Source organism: Chenopodium album, chromosome 13 (assembly GCF_948465745.1).
Source record: "Chenopodium album chromosome 13, dcCheAlbu1.1, whole genome shotgun sequence".
Classification (NCBI taxonomy): Eukaryota; Viridiplantae; Streptophyta; class Magnoliopsida; order Caryophyllales; family Amaranthaceae; genus Chenopodium; species Chenopodium album.
Genome location: NC_137846.1, coordinates 17328784 through 17352481, shown reverse-complemented (window position 1 = coordinate 17352481; position 23698 = coordinate 17328784). Strand labels below are relative to the sequence as shown.

The window sequence follows — 23698 nt, the reverse complement described above, 5'->3', positions numbered from 1 at the left end:
AACGAATCAGTTCCAAAAAAAAAAAAAAAAAAAACCAAACATGACCAAATTACTGGAACTTTCTCGTAGGGTTCTTCCCAACACCGCCGCGCTCCTCCACCGGGGCTCCAATCTTCTCTCCAACCATGGCTTCGCACTCGACTCAATCAACTCAAAACCCTCTCAAAACCCTAGAAATGGCGAACAAATTCAACCATTTTCTTCCTCATCGCAAATCTCTGGTTCAAACCACAGCATTTACATGAATCAATTATTCCCCAAATCGAATTCAAGCTTCAAATTAAGCAGCGGAAATTCATTACAAGCCGATGTTCTTCGATTAAGCGAAGATGTATTCTTGGTTGATTCAGGAATTGGAACCCCTAGAATTTGTTTACAAGACGAGTTAATTGGGGTGAAGAACAAGAACAAAATCAGGTTCGAAAATCGGGTTGGATTTTTGGATTTGGTTACAAGTGAAACGCTGATTAACAAGCAGATGTTGGAGAGGTTTTTCATTGATTTGGTAGCTGGTGATTCGATTGCAAAAGAGCGGGCTACTGCGAGGTTTAATGATTTAGTTGGTGGATCGGCGGATGTGAATGCAGTTGCTGCGGGCGAACCATTGCTTGTTCTGCCGAGGCGGTACCGGCAGAAGCGAGCTTGGATGGAATTAAGCAAGAAATGGCGGTCGAATTCGCAGGTGAAAGGGTTTATTGTTGGGAAAATGAGAGGAGGTTATTCAGTTGCTATTGCTGGGTTTGTTGCATTTCTTCCGTTTCGTCATCCGAATCATATGAGAAGGTTAACTAGTGATCGTTTTACAATTGAGAGTATTAATCTCAAATCCGGGAATATTGTGGTTTTGTAATTCTTCCATCAACAAGAACAACAATCAAGAGTATTGTTCTCTTCCTCTTGTCTTGCTTAAATTTCCATCTTACTAAAATCTTTTGATTTTGTTAGATTGTGTTTTGAAAATTTATAGTTTTGGTGAATAATTTGATGATAGATTCGGAATTCAATGGCTTTTTTTTGTATTCTGAAGCAATTTTTGCTGCTACTCTACATTTAATGAAATTGGGTTTTTGAGTGCCCCTTACAAAAGTTGTGACTATCCCTTATTGGAGAAGTGATGAGTTGTTCTCCGTGATTTTTGAATAGCATTGTTGCATTTTGTGTTGATAATCTCGCGTAGATAGGGTAAAATTAGAATTATGGATAGTGCCATATCTCGGTAGCTCCTCGTGTAATTTACTTGACTTAATTGAACAAGTTAGAAAAAAAGGCGTTTTAGGGAGATGCTCATTATTCACAAATTCTGAAGATTGACTATACTTTTTCATCCATTGTTTTCGTTAATTGGTGACATTAAGCATGTATATAACTTGTTTGCGCTACCACAAATTGAAAATAATTCCTTCGTAGCAATTAGCTGTAATGCTGAACTAGATTACACACACATACATTAACCTATGTCTTGCTCTTGATTTGTGGCTTCTGAGATTGAGCTAGATCTTACGAAAGCCTGTTAATTTATTAGTTTTAGTTGTCACTATAATCTTTCAATGAATGGGAATGTTAATGGCATTGATAAACAGAGAAGGTAATATTATATTATGGGGAGAAGTTTGTCTGCAGCAATGCTAGGTTGCCAGCTAATGCATAGCCAGGGATCTGCTGTAGGGGTTGTAGCTTAAGCTGCTTCATCTATAATTAATAATAGAAAGTATTAGTGGGACATTAGAATTCTCCAATTTTGTGAGAATTATAGATGCTAGTTAGCCTTTTGCGTCCTAATATAGTTATTGAACTGAATAAGTTCATTTTTTTGGGGAGTTTAGGACATCAGGGAACAAATAACATACGAAATAGAGCTAATGGGTATAAGGGATTTTAAGCTCTGTTGCTTGGCAATAGGCTCTAGCACATTATTTTTCCTTCATTTGCCTCAAAATGGATCAAAACTTTTTAATTTCACTTGGAGTGATTTGTTATATGGTTTTGGGATCTATCCATGTCCACAATGCTCAAATGGAATATAAATGCCAGTTTTGAACAGTTAGTGAACTTAAAATCACTTCATTGAGGCAACACAAGTATGGTAACAGAGTTGGGAAAATCTGTGTAGAAGGACAAATTTTGGTTATCATAGTTGTGATATTTTTCCTACCTGCTATTGGGGCATTGGGGAAAGGGCAATTCTTCCTTGAGCTAACTAAACTATCTAGGAAGAATGGCTTTAGGCAGGGAATCTTCATTGAAGTGATGCTAGCCTGGGACCTTTTATTAAGCTAGTCTTAAAGTAGGAAGTGTTGTGCCTCGATGATATGTTCTGGTATTTTATTGTTTAAATCTCGAAGAATTTGGTTTAGTGTCCTACAAGATTTATCTAATTTTGGAAGATTAAGACATCTTAATCCAGCATAATTGTTCGTGATATTCGTCATGTGTATTAGAGAAGCAAATTCAGCAATGTAGACTGGTTAGCTTGTTTATCCCATACTGTTTTTGGAGTCTACTGAGTATTAATGTATAAAATGTATTAATGTGATGAGTTTGGTTTTTCCTTGATACTTGGAAAGTTCTAGACTTCTAGGCTTTCTTAATCTACTCAAAATCCATCTTTGTAATCTCCCTCTCTCATGAGTTCAAGCTAGCTAAAATAATCTAAGTGTAGTATATGGGTGCGAATCTTGTGTTAATGTGCTGCTCACGGAATTTGTAGTGCTATATCTCGGTGGCCTTACTCATGACTTTGATTTGATAGTGAGAGGTATTAAACAAATAGAGATATTAGGGAGGGGAGGGGGGAAGGTGAGGTTTGCAATATTTCCGAATCTTGTATAAATTAATTAAGACACTTTCAATTCCTTGATGTTATGCTTACTGGCTGCAGGACATTATACACATTTATACGTAGTATAATCATTTGTGGTTTCATAAGTAGTAAAATTCAACTAGTTTATAACACTTGCATCAAGGTTAATGCATTGTTAGTTGTTCTTGGGGATCAAACTAAATGATAATTCAGTTTAAACTTTCAGTACATGATATAAATATATGTAATCTAGTTGATAATTATCAATACTCAAGGGTGGATTCTCTGGTGGATTCGAAGGCTTGAAGCTTACTACTCAATGGAGTCCCTGATTTTTTGGTTGGTGTTATTTGGTAGAAGTTTACTGGTTTGTCAAACGACTAAGAGAACAGTAATTCCCCACCGGCAGGGGGGTGAAAGTTATAAAAGCAGACACAAGAACTTGATTTAACTCATGAGTTTTTGTCTTATTAACCTGTTTGGCTTGAGCGAGTTATTTATTATACTCCGTACTTCCTTAGTTCTTCCTTTTTTTAGCACCATGTTTTTGACTCTGGACACTATTCACGTAAATTAGTAGACCTTTTTTTTGTTGGTTGGTAATTTTACTTCCTTAGTTATACTTTTTACTTTGTTTTAGTTTACATGTTTTTGATTTTGGACACTATTTACATAAATTATGTAGACTTTTTTTTTCCCTTCGGTGGTAAGAAAAAAAACAGTCATACGAGGGTCTTGTTAGATTTGTCCTAACATCTGTTTTTTCAAATATTAAAGTTTTATAATTTTTAACATTTGTCTAGATAAAATGTTTAAGCTAATAGCCTAATATAAAACGGAGGAAATACTCGTATTAAACATGCTATTGAACATGGGCTATAATTTGTTATATTTTATCTTGTAGTTTTATAAGGAGGGTAGGTTCCTCTTTCCATGTTATAAATGCGTGTGTTAGTGGGAGAAATGGGGCATTGTTTAGCGATTCACTTTATTTATTTAATTTTTTTTATGGGCTTAGCTCGAGCCCAAATCAAATTTGAGGCTCGTTGTATAGCCTATTCTTATTGAACTCTAGCTGAGCCCGCCGAGCCTATCCTTATTCAGGCTTGGCTTTAAGTTAGCACCCTTCTGCATTTGTACTTATTTGTTAACCTTTATCTATATTGAGATAAATACTCCCTTTATATAATTTGTAGTTAACCAACTATCATTTATTTTGTAGTTACCCAACTTTTTGCACAATTTACATGCTTCACTTTAACAAATCACTTTAGCAAGTGTACGGTAGTGATTTATACATATGAAAAAAACAGTCATGTATACCTAGTTAAGACATTGCAATGTTTAGAATCTAAATGTTGATTTTTATTTGTTTATTTTTATAATTTATTACAAGTATGTTGATTTTTATTTTTATTTTTATTTTTTTTTTGAGGAAAAAAAAACAGTCATTTATACCCAACTTTTTATAATTTAAGACATTACAAGTTTGTTGATAATTAAAGATGATTATTCCCTCAAATAAATAAATAAATAAATAAATAAAATAAAAATAAAGATTCTTATGAATGAAGTTTTTCATTGATAAACGTGAAAAAGCAAAATTAAAATGATTTATTTAAATAGAAATGGAGGTGGTTCTTACTACTCCGTAACTTATCTCAATTATACAATCTTAAATTTCTTAATACCTTCAAAATTTAGTTAGTAATTTTAATAGAATGGAGATAGTACTTACTAACCTATCAATTATACGATCTTATATTCTTAATACTTGTACCTTATTTAAGTGTTGTTGACTGTTAAAGCCATCAATATTATTGTGTTGAAAATTAACTCAACAATGTCGCGATCTTTAAAACAAGTGAACAAGAAAGCCGATGATAACTAGATAATGTAGCAATAATGAACCATAAATATAACAAAGCTCGCCAGCTCGGAGCATGATTTGATACATAATCAATAAAATCCATATATAATATGATACATGAAAAATGACTTGGTTTAAGTAATTACTTAAACCAAGTTGCTATAACCCTTACTTGATCTGAAACGAAAGTTGCTATAACCCTTACTTGATCTGAAACGAAAGTTGCTATAACCGCCAATGATTTATTTGTTAAGGTCCTATTTCACTGTTTGCAATATAAATAAAATGTTAAGTTACATGCTTGCCACTAAAAGACAAATAAATGAACAACTTACAAGTTATTGTATCCCAAACAAGCTACATGTTTAAATAGAAAATAGATAATTAAACTTTACTCATATTGTGACATGTGTATAATCGTTTAACTTTTTTTTTTTTTTTGCAAAGTACAAGATGTTGTATGTCACCATCGAAACACTTTGCAGCGAAAGTGTTTTAACTCAAATTTGATTTGTTAAAGTAAATTATAAGACATTGTAGCTTACTATTGGAGATAAACTAAAAAGATTACAACCTAACTAAAGTTAACCAAATCGTACAATTCGATTAATACCTTTCCCTTACCAAAGTTGACTCGCAAATCTAATGAGCCCATGTCAACTCATCTTGACCAATTTTGGCCTACACTTGATTTATATGTCTCATTTAAAAACCAATTCGATTAAAATACAATCCGATATGAATTTGAACTCACATCCGCTACAAACGCTCTCCTGACCAAACCCATATCAAACTAACCTAATCATAACTCTAATCTATTATGACCTGATCGTAATTGAAACCCTACAATAATAAACTAAAACCGATCTGAACCGCTGATTATCAAAACTGACTCAATCTTACTCGCTAGCCAAATAAACCTGTATCAACCCGAACCAAAATCGAAGGAAATTGATTTTGACACACCCTTTATTGATTTTGGCACACTCCTATGTGAGAAGAGCATAGAAAAATGTGCTCTCACATAGAAGTGTGTGTGCCAAAATCATTTCCCAAAATCGAACCGTAAACCCGAATCAACAGTAATTAGATTTTTAGTGGTGTTGGACTAGACATTCCACAATACTCCGTAAATTGTTTCTCCTAGCTAGGGCTGTCAAACGTGACGTGTCGTGTCGTGTCGGGTTCGTGTCAATATTAAACGGGTTGATAAACCCTCAACCCAAACCTAACCCGTTTATTAAACGGGTTGAAAATCCTTAACCCAAACCTAACCCGCTTATTAAACGGGTTATGCGTTTAACCTTTTACCCACTTATGCTATTACTTATAGAAGACTTTAAAGCGGAACAATAGTAAAATTTGTCCCCCTAAATCAAAAAATTTCACCGCTAAAAGTTTGTACCAATATATGTATACTACTAAATTATGTAGTTAGGAAGGTTAGTAAGATTGGCATTAAAAAAATTCAATTATCTTGACTAATTTAATAGGCAAGTCAAGCCTGTCAAATTCAGGTTAACGGGTTGACGTTCTATCTATTATTATAATCGAATTATGCGTGTCGATTTCGGGTAGAAAATTTCAACCTAGATCTAATCCGTTTAATTTCGTGTCGGGTTCGTGTCGACCCAATTACTTAAACGGGTTGAGAATTCTTAACCCAAATCCGCTTATATCGTGTCGAATTATCGTGTCGTGTTAGATTTTGACAGCCCTACTTCTAGCAAGCAAAATTCAGATTTATAGGGATTTTGGGATGATATAAATATATGTAATCTATGAATCCTGTCCCAGCACTAAGCCCAATACAGCATAGAATGACCCAAACCCCTGACCTTTCTGTTCCCTCTACTTTATTACTCTCCTTTTGCCATTTGCCTTTTCAATTCTCCACTTTCCAAAACCTCCAACTTTTTATTTCCAATAACTTTCCTTAAATTACTTTGAGAAACCAAAGGAAGAATTCTACACCATTTCTGATTTTCCATAAATTAATTGCCCTTTTCATTGCATATTCTTGGGCATTAATCTGCCGACATTAGAAGAGAAAATGAATAGAATGATTGAGAAAGCAAAGGAAGAATTACAAATGCTTGAAACTAATCATCCTAATCGTTTTGATTACCTTAAAAACGAGCTTAAATCATTTATCACTCTTCTAGAATCTCAAATTCTTCCTGAACCTTTGCCTACTACTTCATCTGCCACCACTCAAGGTTCGTTCTTTTTTTTTTTCGGGTTTTTGTTTCGTTCTCGATTACTCCTTTTGTTTGGAATTAATTGTCACATTCATATTGAAATTTGAATTTGTAGACAACTAAATTACTTTTATATATTTTTTTCTAACTTATGGAATGTCAATAAATTCTAATTCTTTATTTTATTTTGTGGGTTTTGCAGCATCAACAAGTATGAAGAGGAAAAGGGTCAGTTTGAAAAGGAGGAAGGTGGAAAATGGAGGATGGGAAAATGATAATAGTAAAATTGAATATAATAATATAAAGGTAACTAGTCATAGAGATAGAGTTGATGTTGTTCTTGAAAAGGCTCAAGCTTGTTTGTGGAAGATTCAAGAGTACAAATGTAGTATGGTGTTTGCTGAATAAAATTTCAATAATCAAGTTTGTTCGAGTTTCCGGTCCGATACGACAATTATATTTATGGATACTTGTTTAAAGTAAAAGATAAAAAAAAAAAAAAAAAAAAAGTGAATTATCTTTGTTTTGAATGCAACAACTTTTTGTAACGAGTTGTATAGGGGTTCTATGCTCAATCTTTGTGCTACTTTGCTAGATTGTGTTCTTGGCTTCTTGCCCTTGTTGAGGTCATTGAGTGGTCACATCGAAAACTTTTTGGGTTCTTGGGTTGACTAGGTCCTTTGATTAATCCATAAGGAAAAGAAATTGATACACATTTTACAAATGGTAGGAGCATTCCTAGATTCCGAGCATATTATAACTATTGGAGTAATAATTTAACGTTTTGGAATTTGTATGCTAAAATGCCCAATTAATGAGAAGACCGAGTAATATGCTAATTGATGTATAGCAGTATAGGAGTTACTTGTGGTTGTGGGCTACCAAAGAACAAGTGAGTCCTTCCAAGTTTGAAAATTTTTACAAGTAGATACATTTCGGGTGTAAGGTGCACTTAACGTTAGTTTTTGCCTTTTGATAGTTAGGAATACTCGGGATTAGTCATCAAAACGATTAAATTTACCTTTCAATGTACTATACACCCGAGTTTATTTAAAAAATCTTTGTATTTCTATTTTATATTCCCTCTGTTTCATATTAATTCACAACATTTTTCTTTTTCATTCGTTTCATGTTAATTGCAATACTGTATACGTAGTATTTGGAAATAACCCACCATTATTTTATAAACTCTCTCTCCCACTAACTCTACTTTCACAAATATTTTATTATTCTCTTTCTTACCAACCCAAATTACATTACTCTCTCTGTTTTTTAAATTTGCATCAGTTTGACCGGCACATTTATTGAGATGCAATTTTGACCATTAATATCTTTAATTGTCCATTAGTAAAAAATTATAATAAAATTATATTATAAAACTAGACATTAGGACCAATCTAATGATATATTTCCTCCGTTTCTTTATACTTGCAACACTTTCCTAAAATGAAAATGTCACAATAGTTGCAACACACTAAAATTGGAAAGTATTTTATGTCAAAAGTTGTACTATTACTCTTATTATGATCTCATGACTCACTAAATTATACTCTTAACAATCTCTCTCCTCAATTTTAATTGTTTTAAATCACATGAGACCTACTTTTTTAAATATCGTGAAAAATAGTGTGTTGCAACTATTAAAAAACGGAGGAAGTATTATATAATAACATTTATTTATTCTATAAAGGTGAAAAAATTAAATCAACCATGGCATGTGAATAGTTTAAAAATTAAAGTGATGTATTAAAAAAAAAAAAAAAAAACAGAGGAAGTACTTTTTATTATTTTTCTCTCCTACTAACAATATTATATATTATACAGAGTAAAAAATTCTCTTTTAGGGCTCCACCCTATAAATTTTCTTAAACTTTGTGAACACTATAGTGTTGTAATTAATACGAAATGGATGGAGTATTGATTATCTTACCTTGAATTTTGCTTCTGTTCACAATATGAAAAAATTTTATAAGACCATCTCCATTGGTGAGACTCAACTTTGAGTATTGAAATACAAAATGATTTTTTTTTTTTTTTTTTTTTTTTTTTTTAATTTTTTTTAACTTCTAATGGTGATACCTAATCCACTTCTCAATTTAATAACTCATGTGAAGTCTAATTTCCCAATAGTGAGACTCTCTAAAGTATACTATATTACTTTCATTTTATGCCCCCACCAAATCCATATTGTAAGTTTGTCAAAAAAAAAAAAAAATAAATAAATAAAAACCTAAATTAATTATAAAATATATTATAATATTGATAAAGAGTCCACACTTTTTGTCAAATGAAACTCAAAGTTGAGTATCTAAACTCTAAGTTTAGATACCAACTTATTGGTATCATTTGCAAAAAAATATACTCTCTCTCTACTTTTTTCATGTCTCACCATTAGAGATGGTCTAAATTACTTCAATACATATAAGAATCTTGAATATATGGACGTAACCTAATCAAATTTTGTCATTATTAATTAAAAAATATACGATGTACTTGAGTTCATCCGCCTTAAAAAAACTTTGTGTAAGGCCTATTATTGAGACAAATATGAAACAAAGGAAGTATGTCTAAATCTCAAAAATCAAGATGTTCAAAAATGTATACTACCTTCGTTTCAATTTCTATGCAACGATGTAACATTGACTATCATTTTGGTAAAATTTGTTTGTAAGTGGTAAATAGGGAGGGAAAAATAAAGTAACATATGATGGAAGAGATAGAAAGAAATGACAAATAAAAAGGAAAAGAAAACATTTGTTGCAAACACTTTGTAGTATTCAAACACAAGGGAACACAAGGGAGAGAAACTCAGAATCCACAACGAGGTTCCATCCTTAAACCAATTGGTAATAAGATGAGTACCCCGCTTGGGTTATAAACTAAAAGCCCTTTACTTTCTTTTTCAACGTGGGATAAACATTTCTCACACTTGCACCTAACAATCAATTATGATAAATGTTGCAAATATATGAAAAAATAGAGATGCTATAAAATGATATTTTATATTCGCCTCAGCGTGAGTCCAGTCTTTCACAATACTTTCTCGTGCAATCACTAAAAGTTGAAAAAAGCCGTAAATAATAAGTTCAAGTGTGTATTACTCCCTCCATCCCTAAAAGAACGACTCTTTTGGGGAGTTTTTACGGGTATTAAGAAACTTAAAATATAAGTGTATGAGAAAGCTAATAAAAATACATTGAAAAGGTAAATTTACATGAGATTTGGAAAAAAGTAGAGAGATAAAATTTATATGGAGAAGCTAATTTTGCATTAATATTATTGTAAATTGGAGGATATTTTAAAGTAAGTGGGATGAACATTTCGGGATTAAAATTTAGCCAAAAAGATCGTTCTTTTAGGAATGGAGAGAGTATTATTTATTTTTAATAATCCACGTGGGATTTCTAATTTGAAAATCAAGATAAAACTAACACGACATCAATCAAAATATTTATGTGCTTGAATAGCTGAATTTGCCAATTGAACAACTAATGGTTGTCCAATTCTTTTCCAAAAATAAAAATGTCTTTCGACGGTTTAGTACCAAGACTCTTACTCTTCATGTAATTAACCTTCATAGATTCACCACCATCATATAACACTGAATCTAATTGCACCTTTTTTCCACCAATTCCATAATGTTCATTGCATAGTATTCTATGATCATAACCACGATGAAGACTATTATTAGATGGTTTGTGATACCGAAAAGAGCTTATCTCCCCTTCGATTCTCCCTCGTATATCAACAAGCAAACACTTGAGCCCCGAAATCTCAGCATGCAACGCGCGCTCACCTTCTAGCCTCTTAACAATTGTTGATTTGAATCCTTTAATTTTTGAATCTCTTCCTCTAGGATGGCTTCTCGTGCCTTTATCTTTTCACGGTACTTACGTACAGCTTCTCTATTATTACATCCTTGATCTTTCCTTCTCCGTTTTTTACCTTTATGTTCGTTGATGTGCACAAAATCGTCGTTGTTACTACTCTTCTCTTCATTATTAGAAGACGTATGTAACACAATAGTTTGCAAATGAAAGTCATCATGATGTGTAAGGTTGCGATCTTCACTTAAGTCACAAGCATTGTTATCGGCACAAACATGAGTATCTTGCAGCAATTCCTCTAATATGTTGTCCATGGATGCACTATGAGGAAGTTCACCCATGTTTGTAACGGAAAACATATCCAAGTTTGAAAAATCAAGGTTTGTGTCATCTATTGTTGGCATGTTGCTATTGCAACTATTGTTGTTGTTGGTATTGTTGCCATTTCCATAATATTGGTTATTGCTTTCCATCAAAATTCACCTAAAAAAATTAAATGAGATATTTAAAAAATAATGCGCACATGATTATATGAAGGATTATAAAGAATTTTTTTTTTTTTTTTTTTTTTTTTGACATAATTTGGATATTAGTTATGTTGACCTTAATTAATTTTTCATTGTTGCATGTCTTGCTTGAATGTCTAAGAGATTATGTGTTTTTAATTTGTATACCTTATCGACACATTGAAGGGGTATTTTTAATATACTTATACATCTATGGAAGGATTATATAGAAAAAAAAAAAAAATCCTAATCGATATATGCTTGTATTGGAAATTATATCTTGCTATTAAAATGTAAAAAATATTCAATATTGTACTCCGCATAAAAGTTTTATTTTGAGTTTAAATTCAACATAATGATGAATTTTAGAAATTTGATACCAACAAGACCGTCAATGACATCTTAAATAGTCTAACTTTTAAATAATACAGAATGGTCCTAACTTAAAAATTTGTCTTTTAAAAAAGTCTTCAATCAAAGATAACCTACGAAGTACTCGTATTAAACTGGTTAAAAGTACTCAAGTACTCCATGGCACATTTTCAATGGCACTTCATTTATTTTAGTTATTTTTCTAAAAAAATCCTTCACCATTACAAGAGGACATTATGACAAATGGATTGAGAGTGAGTGATTAATTTTTTTCTGCAAAAAGCCCAACTATTGCCATACAATTAAAGTTCTGTCAAATTAAAAAAAAAAAAAAAAAAAAGAAGGTTACACCGAAGTAACAATTTGATTTGATAATTTAAAAGTTTATACAATGACTAATTATATGTTTCTTAGTGAAAATATCATGAAAAATGGTATGTAAATAGCGTAAAATAATAAAAGTAGTGATATACTCCGTATAATGAACAAAGGAAGTACTCGTAATGAAAATTAGAATCCATACCTATTGTTGATAAAGCTCTTGAAATTGAAGATAAAAATGATAACGATCAGCAACGTTGTCAACAAGAGAGAGAAAAATAGAGAGTAATGAATGATTAAGTTATGATGAGCAGACTTTATATAAATACTCAAAAATAGAAGGCAAATAGTTTGACATGGTTTACAGATTCCCTTAGTTTGTTAATTGTTGTTGTCATTGATGTGTAATTCAGCGGGCACTTTCATGCTTTTTTCATTTCAAATTTAGACCTACCAAACTAATTAAACTGAAAAGAATGGATAAATTTGACATCAACTAATATTTTGTAATATTATAACAAGTTGATTGAGTACATGATATCGTACTAATGTACCCTATCATAATTTGATTCTTTAATTACTACTATTATGGCTTTATTAGTTAATATATTTTAGAGGACATTTTAGATTAGACATTGTTGGTTTGAACTGGAGTGGTGAAGATCACGTCCATCTTTGTAGCAACGGCAGCCAAGTCTTTATCAATTGTTGCCTTTCATTAAGCTTTATTTATTCATAAAGAGTATTTTTTAAAAGGTTGGGAAAAGAAACATTAGAAAACAATCCTCACGAAAGGATTCCAAATGTGGCCATAATGTTTAAGTACAATTAAATAGTTTTAAGTGCCCGTTTGGTTAGAGGTGAAAAGAATTTCCTCGAAAGAGAAAATTTTACATCATAGGAAATGTCAAAATTTGTTTGATTGAACATAAGAAGTTCTACTTATGGTGGCTACGCAAGTGATTGACTTCCTCCACCTTTACGAGTTAGTGATAATCAAACAAATGCACGTATATTTAATTCCATGGGAAAAATCATCTTTTCATCTATTTACATGTCTCTACCAATCAACTATGTACATGTCTCTACCAATCAACTATGTAATGAGAAAGACCAGACAAAAAATTCTAGATATCATTGCTATCTTCTTGCAACTCGAACTCTATAACTAAAACTCCATTAATGTAAGCCAAGAGAAATATTTCAGACATCACAGTTCTGATGCCATGAGATGAAACAGGCTACATGAATTCTTGAGTGAGATGCAGCTCAGAGTATATAAATCCATCTAAGCCTTATTACTAAATGCCATAAACAATCATTTAACAAACTGTGTTGTCATTGCATCTAGATCATCAGCCTGCAATCTTGTTGGACTTGCCAATTTGGACCACTTGCTAATAGCATAGTCCAACAAACCCTTAAAGCTAAGGCTTGTGTCAATTGCCTCCCTTGGACTTTAGCACACTGAACTGAGGTGATGGAACTCATGGAAGTACCTTTGTTATACATCAGCCGGGTGAGAACCAATAAGAGACTAGTGACTTTCAAGTACCTCGTCTCATGTAAAATGACAGTCAATATCTATGAAATAATTTTTTATGCTATGGAACACAGGAATCATGGCTGTATAGAGATTTGCGAGCCCTATCTCTTCTTGTAAATGCACCACCTATGTAAGTTCAAATATGCTGCAATTGCCATTGCTCTATACTCAAATTCTAAAAAAACCAAGGAAATAGTGTTCTACTTTTTTGATTTTCAGCTGATTCAAGCCAAGAGGAATTAGGAGGTGATTTCTATCAGGACTAGAGAAGGCTAATAATCTGAGTTGATCAGTTGCCATCAGTTGACGCCTTTTCATGCTGCTGATGCTACATTATTGAGAGCATGCACTAAATTGTGATAACGCGATTTCCTTGGTTGATGCATATACTGGATCGGGGTGTATATAGTCTGTAAGCAAGAATAGGCCAATACTTACGAGGAAATTCTACTTCCAAACTAGGATGCTATACAGAGGTAGATCTTGAAACAAGTCACCTTATTTTGCATATAACTTGTTCTAAGGTAACGGTCTATTGGATTAAAATATTGATCCCACAATCTTAAAGAATTTTCTTAGTAAATTTACCCTAAGTGTATTTTTATATACCACATAATTAAACTAGACACCAAGAAGATAGTTTAAGTATCCCAACTCCCCTTCCTCAAAAAAAAAAAAAAAAAAAAAAGTATCCTAACTTCCCAAGGCTTCAATGTTAAATGCATTTTGCAGATGAGCCTTGAGATCCTAAATTTCAGCTATATTAGTCCTGTTAGAACTACATACACTGCATCGAAGGTGATGTACTGGTATGCCCTTTTCAAGTAAGAAATTGTAGTCTCGCATCTTTGAGGCTTAAATTAAATTGGCAAACCATTGTCTTCTTGCTTATTTCTAACCATAAAGCCGGTGGATTGTGAAGTCTGGCTGACTTCCTTTGGTTCAATGCTTAATTGTGATCTCAATTGGCAATAGAATGTCTATGTGAAATGTTAATTGTATAAGAAGATGTAAATATGATAAATTGAGAAGTTATACATTTATTTTATTTTATTTTTTTAATTTTTTTTTAGGAAAAATTAGAAATAATAATCCCAACTTTGGATTATTCTAGAATAATCCGAACTTTGGGGGTCTTCTTTTTCTTCAATCCCAAACCAGTCTACCAAAATCAATGACTTATTATATTAGGTCACTTGACACATGTCAAGTCCTGATTGGTCAAAAAATTAAAAAAAAAAAGAGAAAAACCCATAAACCGTAACCCCTACCTGACCACTGTAACTAGGGATGTCAATGGGGCGGGGCGGGGCGGATGTTGGCCTTCCCATCCCCATCCCCACCTAATATTTTCATCCCCATCCCCATCCCCGCGGCGGGTCCAATTTTCATCCCCATCCCCGCCCCACCGGGTACAACTCCAAAACCATCCCCGCCCCACCCCCCACTTGGATATCCATCCCCACCTTATCCCCACCAAAGACCCGCCTAATCCCCATCCAAGATCCACCTAATCTCTGTATCTCAAATAAACAATCTTACATAATTAATACGAATTATAAAATAAAACATTCTACACACATTTTTGTGTTATAATATAAGTGTCATACAAAGTATTATAATTAATATTGTATTTCACGTAATTATTTTATAAATAGTATAAAAGTATGTAATTTTACTTTAAAAGATATATAGATGTGGGTATGAAGTGGGGCGGGTGGGGCGGGGCGGGGATGGGGCGGGTACAACTTAAAATCCACCCCCGCCCCATCACCCATGGTGGGTATGGTTTTTATCCCCATCCCCGCCCCACCATCCGCCAAACCGAGACCCATCCCCGCCCCACTGGGGCGGGGATGGGGCGGGTCTCCTACTTGACCCGCCCCACTAACATCCCTAACTGTAACCACCACCACCATCTGTCCACGCCTACCCCTCCTTTCCCCTGCCCCAATGCTGCACCGCTTTCCCCCCAAACCCCCTGTGCCGGTGTTGCGACCTACTTCCACTCCAAATCCCCTCCTTTTTCGCTTCAATTTTCCGCTAACCACAATCGAAACTCCCTTTAAGCCTCTCTAACCATTCGAAACACCATCGAAACCCCTCCCCTTCACCCAAAAACCCCCTACAGCCACTTCCTCACCGTCGAAAGCCCTAGCCGCTAGGGTTTCGGGGTAAGCGAAGTGGTGGTTGGAAGATTTTGAAATGGGGGCGGGGTTTTATTGGTGGTTGCGTAAGAGTTTCGGGGAGGGGGAGGGTGGTTTAGAGGGAACGCTGAAGTGGCGACTCTACTGGTGGGGGAGGGACGACAGTCCGGCGAGGGAGGTGGTTGGACTAGACAGGTTGCCAGATTGGCTAGGTGGTTGGGGCTTTGGCTGGTGGGTTATTTTTTTTTACATTTTTAACCAATTAATTGCGACACGTGTTTTTTTTTTAATAGATATTTTTAACCAATTAATTTGCGACACGTGTCACTGTAACAAAAAAAAAATAAAAATTTAACCCGTTCAACCGGTAACCGGTATTTGGGATTGAAGAAAAAGAAGACCCCCAAAGTTCAGATTATTCCAGAAGAATAATCTAAAGTTGGGATTATTCTACCAAAATTGATGAAAGTTGGAATTATTATTTCTAATTTTTCCTTTTTTTTAAAGGAACTTGATGAAGGTGTAACATTTGAATTAGGTTGAGGAACTGAACTCACAAGAAAAAAATTTGAAGGTTGAGGTTTATAGTATTAAGATGTTTTAGAATGTTGATCATGGAATTAAAAGTGTTTTTCAGGAGATGACAAATCTCTAGGAAGATTGATCTTGAGAGGGTCGAGGAGCAAAACATTGAAGCCCTAATATGCGGGTCAAAAGTTCAAAATTTTAATCACAACTCTCTAAGCTTGTAATCCTCAATTTATGTGCATTTTAAGCCAATAATTTCCAATTTCCATAACTTCCAAGAGTTCCAACATTGTTTATCTTTTCAAGTTAATAAGCATTCTACTCTTTTACAATACTAAGTAATAGAGTATGCTATCACCAAATCTCTCCAAAAATCTTAATGGTGAATTTATGTGCAATCCTTCCAATAAACTTCATATACAACTTTTCATAACTTAATAAATAACTACCCAAGAGGGAAAAAAAAAAAAAATTATAATTGAAGATAACTTCCAAACAGTAACTTATGTTGATCTTATTTTTTTTTTTTTTCTAATATAAGTTTCTATATGATTGATACACCTTGTGCATTAACACAGGTATACTCAAGTAGATAAAAAGAGTAAAATGCATATAGCCTTGAGGACTTTAGGAGATTCAAACATCAATAAAAATGCTGCAAGTGCAAGCATAAAAAAGTGTCCAAATGGAGAACACATACCAAGTCAATGTGTGATTTAGATAGCCTTGGCGCATGGACCGAGTTATGAATCAAAGCACTACCATCCTTTGGATCACAATAGGGATCTTTAGGGTAAACTTATTCATTGATGTCCTTGTCCTGTAGACTGCATTGAGGAAGAACTGATGCATGGGCAATGACAGGAATATCTACGAAAAAACCACTGACCAGAAGCAGGAATAATTCCTGGGCAGAGAAATGATTGGCTTTGCTCCCATGAACTACATCAGCCACTTCACAGGAGTAACAGACAAAGTTGGCTCCTGTAATTAAAGAACAGGGGAAATTGGATCAACACTCATCATATATACTGAATGTAGACTGAACAACAAAAACATGCAGTGCAAAGTAAAAAAATAAAACTCAATCGTTTGGGGCTTTATTTAGACCAAAATACCAAGAAAGAATGATTTTCGCCAGATACTGGACTGGGTAAAATTTTAGATTCTTCGAGATCTAATAAAATTTCAGTTATTAGTCATATCCAAATACTCGACCAATCCCCTAATTATTAAAACTGGGGATTGAACAATAAAATTTGTACCATCATCAATAAGAAAACATAGTACAACCAAATCATATGTTTTAAACATAAAGGCACAATACATGCAGCGAATTTCAGCAAACACAAATAGTATTCAGAGCTTTTTTACAAAAAAATCCTCACTGTCTCAATATACTCGCCCCATTTTACTTTTCTAGGTAACTCAAAAACTTGCCCATCCTTTAATAGTCAACTTTTCCTCTAAAATGTCACTGAAGTTAGGTCCTACCCTCTCTACCTTTTTCTCTCTATTTTTTCACTCTAATTGAATAATGTACCAACTAGTGGCGTATCCAGGAATTCCGAACTGTGGGTTCGGAATCTTAAAAACAAACAATGATCATATATTAATTAAATATTCAATACATAAGTTCAAATTTTTTTATTACAACGGGATGGATTACACATTTATAAAAAATATACATAAAAAAAAAAAAAAGCATTCTTCGAGTTTTCATACTTTGAAAGTGTGCTAATACATTACTACTTCTATAACTGATAAATCTATAATTCTATTGCAAAAAATCAATATTACACATAAAACAAAAATCCCAAGTCCCCAATAAACACAAATTTGACAATGTAAACTTCTTCTAATTATCAATTAATAGACCAAGTAAAAATTTTAAATTCTAAGTTTCTACAATTCAATTTGTCAACAATTCAAGTATTCAACAATATATCAAAACTAATTAAACAAATCAGTAATTAATCTAATTATCACTAATTTACAAACAAATAAAGATTTAAGAATTAAGAGGAGTAGAGAAATAAGAGGACTGTTGACACTAATACGTACTAAACGATAAAAATAATAATATTAGATAAGTATGAAGCAAGTAAAATAAGGAACTCAATAATATTTCTTCATGCTTACTCACCAAGTACAAGAGCCATATATATAGGCTAACAAACAACAAATAATAAGCTAAAAAAGTGGAGACATAATGCCATAATTAAACCCACTAACAAACCCATTAACTTCTAAATTCATTTGACTCTCTAACTTAACAAAATGACCAACATAATACTCCTAAAATTACTGACCCAACTATGGACAAACTCACGAAGAACAACGGAATAAATCGGAAGAAAAAAAAAAACAAAAAATGAGGGCAGCTAGTCTCGAATCCAGGATCAAAGAGGAGCCTCGTTGCTCTATAAATCACTCCCTTACCAATGCACCAGACTTACATATTTGGTTAATTTCTTCACATAAATTAGTTTTAACCTGTTTTTTTTTTTTTTTTTTTTAAAAAAAAATTAACTTACAAATTTTTTTCAAAAAATCTTTGGGTTCAATGAACCCCCTTGAACCCCCCCAAAATCCGCCCCTGGTACCAACTCTGCCAACTGCTTACAGAGCAAGTAATTTGAGAGCTGAGACTAAAGAGTAGATAATTCAGCAAGAAGTATTCTGAAAATAATTAATGTGACTTTATTTGCAATCTGACCGGATTTTACCAATCAAAACCTTTTCTCTGAATTCCCTCAGCTAAACATTCCTCCACTCTTTCCTCCTACAATGATCTCCCTCCTCACCATCAAATCTTACCATTGGGAAAAGGAAAGATTAAAAGAAGAGAGAATTAAAAGGCATACATCCAACTTTAGGTCTCAAACGACAAGATTTTAAAGTTCAGATCCCAAATGTTCAGATATCTAAAAATTCATTCCCATAAGTATAGCTAACAAAAGGATGACACAGTATCGTATTTTATTGACTGCTTTTCCTGAAAATTGATCATTATCAAACTGAAGTTTGTGAGGCAGATAAGCTAATGATATTATGCAGACAAACGCTGAGAAATTCATCAACTATCCATGGTAATAATGATCAAAATGAAACATGTAGAAGACATGATCATTCCTGAAAGAACAAAGCGAGACAGAATAAATCTACATAGAGTAAAATGGATCACATTGCATCTTAATACAGCTGACAATTAAAACCAGAAAATGGAACAATCTGCAGGTACAAATTCACAAACATGATCTTTCATCTGCTCACCTATCAAGATTGTCATGCATAAGCACAAGAGGTGATAGGTCAGTAATCTCAGTATCCACTTTCTGCAAGTCTTGATATACTTCTGGATTGCTGGGCCACAAATATTGACTTCTACTCAACTGCAAATCACCCTCTGAAACTCCAAAGTAATGGAATTTTCACTAGGAGCTGTAGCAATAAATTGAATAGGCTCTATTGCCAACCTTATGTTTTCAGTAATCCACCATATTCATCTGCAGCAGCATACATCAACAATTAAACAAAACAATTATAAAAGCAACACAAATGGTACTTGAATTCAAGTATTTCTTGAACATACAAAGCATCCACCACAGAACAAAACCATACAGTTCAAGTTCCCTTCACCTTTATGAGGGAAAGTACAATCTAGCAGTCCCTTCAAAATTGCCCCCATCCCCAATTTAAGGGCTGAAGGGCGGAAATGATATCCCTCGAAATTTTGGTCGCTAGAATTCATCAACTTAAAATCCCACTGTAAAAGCAGCATTATAAAAAAAGGATATACAAGCTATGATTTGGAACATATATAGACGCGCTTGTTGGCCTTAGTCTTATTGCATTAGTGTCTTAGTGCCTTTCTTACTGTATAAGCCACGATCGAGGTAAACAGCAAGGACTTCTACAGTCACGGAAGAGTCAGGGCTCTTAGGAATCTTAGCTTGCTTCCTGTGATCACTTATGTCTTTCTAATCTCTCACGAAGACATGTCAGGTTTTTTCTTTTATATAGCAAATGTAAAATATTCCCCCCCCCCCCCCCCCCCCCCAACCAAAAAAGAGGTGGTAAGAGTACATCAAATAACAAAAAACAATCTTAAATGTAGGGAATTCTTTAAGTAACCAGTTCTAATTATTTTTTTATGTTTTTACCAAATTCTATCATACCTTTCTCTACATAATATACTAAGAAATTGTTAAGACAATACTTAAGTAACCAATTTGAAATGATGATACGTTAATACCTCAAAATTAATATACATTTCATAAGGATGTGAAGTGATGCCGTAATAAACGAATCAAAAGCTCACAAAGTTAAAATATGTGTCACATATTATATTGCACTAAATCTCAGAAGATAGAAAGCTGAAATTGTTACAAATAACCAATTTCAGCATGAAATCATGAATATACAGAGTCACTATTGTATAATATAACAATAAGGTTTTTGATGAGATGCTGCAATGTGAATGTAATCAACTATAGCTAAAAGAGATCTCTCTAGACCAATATCAGTCAAGCATTTTAACCTAAAGAGACAGTAATAAACTTATCTGATTATTTTCAAATTGTAATCAACAATAGTTGTTTAGATTAGAATGATCAAAAAGATGGATACAGATAAGCATGTACCCACCATCTTAGCTCCGACATTATTGATCTGTGACAGTATTGTCTGAAACTGAAGAGGCAGAAATCAGTTTATCATCTTTGTTTTGCACATCATCTTCCCCATTGACAGAATTTTGAGTCGTAGTTAACATTCCACGACGTTCCATCATAATCAGATAAAGAAGCTTCATCCTAGCCTCATAAACAGGATTTGGGTTGATCAATCGTCCCCTTTCATAAGCTTCTCTCAAGAAAACTGTATGCATCTTCCCTTTGTTAGACAAATAAAATATTCCAGGGTGATCCAAAAATAAATCCCTGATATTCAAATCAATCCCAAACCACTTCCTGAAGTGACTGATCTTCTCCACCTCCACCATCTTCTCAACAGTCAAACTCATGAATTCATGAACAATAGCAACAGCTCGTTTCTCCAACCCCTTTAAACCAATCTTTGCTCTCTTCTTCTCTCCTACAACCTCATACGGCCCAACATAAGGCAACTTCTGCCATTCCCTAACCTTTGTCCTAAAAGTCTTCTTCAACTTCATTCCAGGTGGAAACCCTTGCTTAAAACTATATCGCATCTCCGTCCGATCAACCTTCGAATCCTCCTTACAACACTCCATAACTCGCCAATCCTCCACCGCAGCAGTAAAATGATCACTAGGGTAACTACCAACTAGCTTCAAAACATGGGTATTAGGCTCATTCCCATCACAAAGCAAGAACAACTGAGGATTCCTTGCAATCACAGACTCCTCAAAATCATCAGGAAGACCCAACTCCCTCCACACTTTAAAAACCGCCCTCAACGGCAGTGTCCTAGACACCGACATCAACAACACTCGAACCAATCGTTCCACAACCAACGGCAAAGACTCATTAATCGCCCCCGCCTCCAACCGAGAAATCTCAACCACTTTATCAGTCAATTTACAATAAGGCATAGACTTAGTATGATCATAGAAAATCTCAAAAACATGAGGGTACCGACGAAGAAACGACGGTGCACCCCGATTAAGGTGAAGTCTTTGAGACAACCTAGACAAGAAATCAACTGAAACTGAAGGTGGGTTTTTGTTAGGGTTTGCCAAGATTAAGTCTTGAATAGCAATTACTTTAACAAGCTTCTTGTAATGATCCATATACTTCTCAAATGTTGGGTCTCTTGCCCTAGATGCTACATATTGTACTGATGAAATTGTTCTTAATGTTGAATTTGAACTAAATGAAACAGAATTTGAGAATTTTAACACGAATTTGACTAATTGTATTGCCATTACATTAGGTTTAGTTTAAATTCAAGGCTACTAAACCCCAAAATCTGTGTAAAAACTTGTAAAACGTGAAAAAAATAATGTGAATTTGAATGAAATTAAAATACACATTGATTTACCTGAGAGCAAAAGAGTCTTGAATTCAATTTTTCTGGAAATATTTGAATACTCATAAAAATATGAAATCGTAATTCTACTGCATTTCATATTTTCATTGTAAGCATTAACCGGTTAACTTATTATGAAGACCCAGGTTCGAATCCTTGCTACAGCAAAGAATTTTTATGTTTGTATGTTATCGTTCAATAATTATAAGTATAAAACTATTTTGTTTGAAGGATAATAACAAAAAAGTTGCAGTAGCACATTGGCTAAATCTTATGGACAAATAGACCTAGGTTCGAATCTTGGCTGCAGCAAATTTTTTATTTTTGTAATTTTACTCCTCCTTATAATTAATTTTTTTAATTTTGTAATTTTTTAATTCATGACAGAAGGAAATTAGGAGCTGAACTGAACTGATTGGAGCTGAGCTGAACTGAATTGGCAGCAAGGTTTTTTTTAATTTTATTGCTTCTTGTAATTAATTCATGAGCCCTTTCCATAAATATTGTTGGAAACTCCAATTCTCGAGCACCCACAAGGCCACAACGGTTGACTCAAGACCCTCTCCAGAACACTCTCTCTCCTATTTTTACTAATGTGAAAGGTGATTCATGGGGTGAGGCTTCACTTCCAAGTCACTGAAAACCTCGGCATACGAGCCTAGTGACAAACAAGAAGATGACAAATGGCAAATTTTTGCAGTTTCATTTAATTTTTTTGCCCAAAATTAACAGAAACTAATTTTTTTTAAATTATATGAGCTAACTCAACATTGTGAAAAAAGTAAATAAGTGGCTCTTAATAGAGACTCAAGTTAGTGGAATATGATGTGGAAGAATTGAAATTAGAGAGAGAAATTATGAGCTACTCCACCAATGTGGATGCTAGATAAGGTTACTTTTTACGGAGTATTAATCTCCACACACTGCCCACGTCACCGCCTCACCAGTTTAGGGCGTGTTCGGTAAAATTAGCTTTGTGGGTAGCTGTTAGTTGTTGTTTCGGGGTTTTTTGAGTCCCTTGGGAGAGTTACAACACTAAGACTGGATGCTCACTTGGACGCCTGTACCTGCAAAACAACGGAGCACCGAGTGGTCGGTGGTCCGCCTCCGAAGCCTAAGTTAGTAAAGGTCCGAAGAATAAGGTGCGGAATGAAAAGGTTATCTGCTCGGATTCCGAGCTCGGGTGTCTGTTCTCTTGAGAGTGACAGTTCTGACAATGATTAGTAATCACTGAATATTCCTCGTAAGGCGTGTAAAAGGTTAAAGTGTACGTATGTGCGTAGCCATAAATGAGGAGGTCATCTCCTATTTATAGGCTCCTCGAAAAGTGTGCACTCCCTAGGGTTTCGTGCCCTAGGGATTATTCACGCAGCTTTTGCAGACCTCGGGATTTGGGCCTGAAAGCCGCCAATCCCAGGTCCTTTTATCTGTCTGCGACGTGTCGTTTCCTAGGAGGTCCAAGGTGGCGCCCCTTCCAGTGACACGTGGCGGACTCTGATTGGGCCAACTGGCCTAGGGTATTTTACCCAAATCATTTGCCCCTCACAGGTGACACGCGCTTGCCACGT

The 23698-nt window shown here is 34.1% G+C and overlaps 2 protein-coding genes across 3 annotated transcripts; one reads left to right on the top strand and one right to left on the bottom strand.

Annotated features, from left to right (window-relative positions):
- The first annotated feature begins 18 nt into the window (after nucleotides 1-18).
- LOC145576438 (small ribosomal subunit protein bS1m-like) lies at nucleotides 19-999 on the top strand. The gene has a single exon (XM_081634202.1). It carries the CDS (start codon nucleotides 41-43, stop codon nucleotides 848-850), a length of 810 nt encoding a protein of 269 aa, XP_081490328.1. The 5' UTR covers nucleotides 19-40; the 3' UTR covers nucleotides 851-999.
- A 15692-nt stretch (nucleotides 1000-16691) lies between these two features.
- Nucleotides 16692-22190, bottom strand: LOC145576437 (protein ROOT PRIMORDIUM DEFECTIVE 1-like). Of its 2 annotated transcripts, none has more exons than XM_081634201.1 (3): nucleotides 20769-22124; nucleotides 19395-19627; nucleotides 16692-17102 (listed from the first exon to the last, which is right to left on the bottom strand). In XM_081634201.1, exon 1 carries the CDS (start codon nucleotides 22024-22026, stop codon nucleotides 20785-20787), a length of 1242 nt encoding a protein of 413 aa, XP_081490327.1. In that variant the 5' UTR covers nucleotides 22027-22124; the 3' UTR covers nucleotides 16692-17102; nucleotides 19395-19627; nucleotides 20769-20784. The 2 variants fall into 2 exon arrangements, 1 of the variants encoding a protein (XP_081490327.1); XR_014098386.1 differs by lacking the exon at nucleotides 20769-22124 and adding an exon at nucleotides 22143-22190 and having other exon boundaries at nucleotides 16693-17102.
- Nucleotides 22191-23698: the final 1508 nt, after the last annotated feature.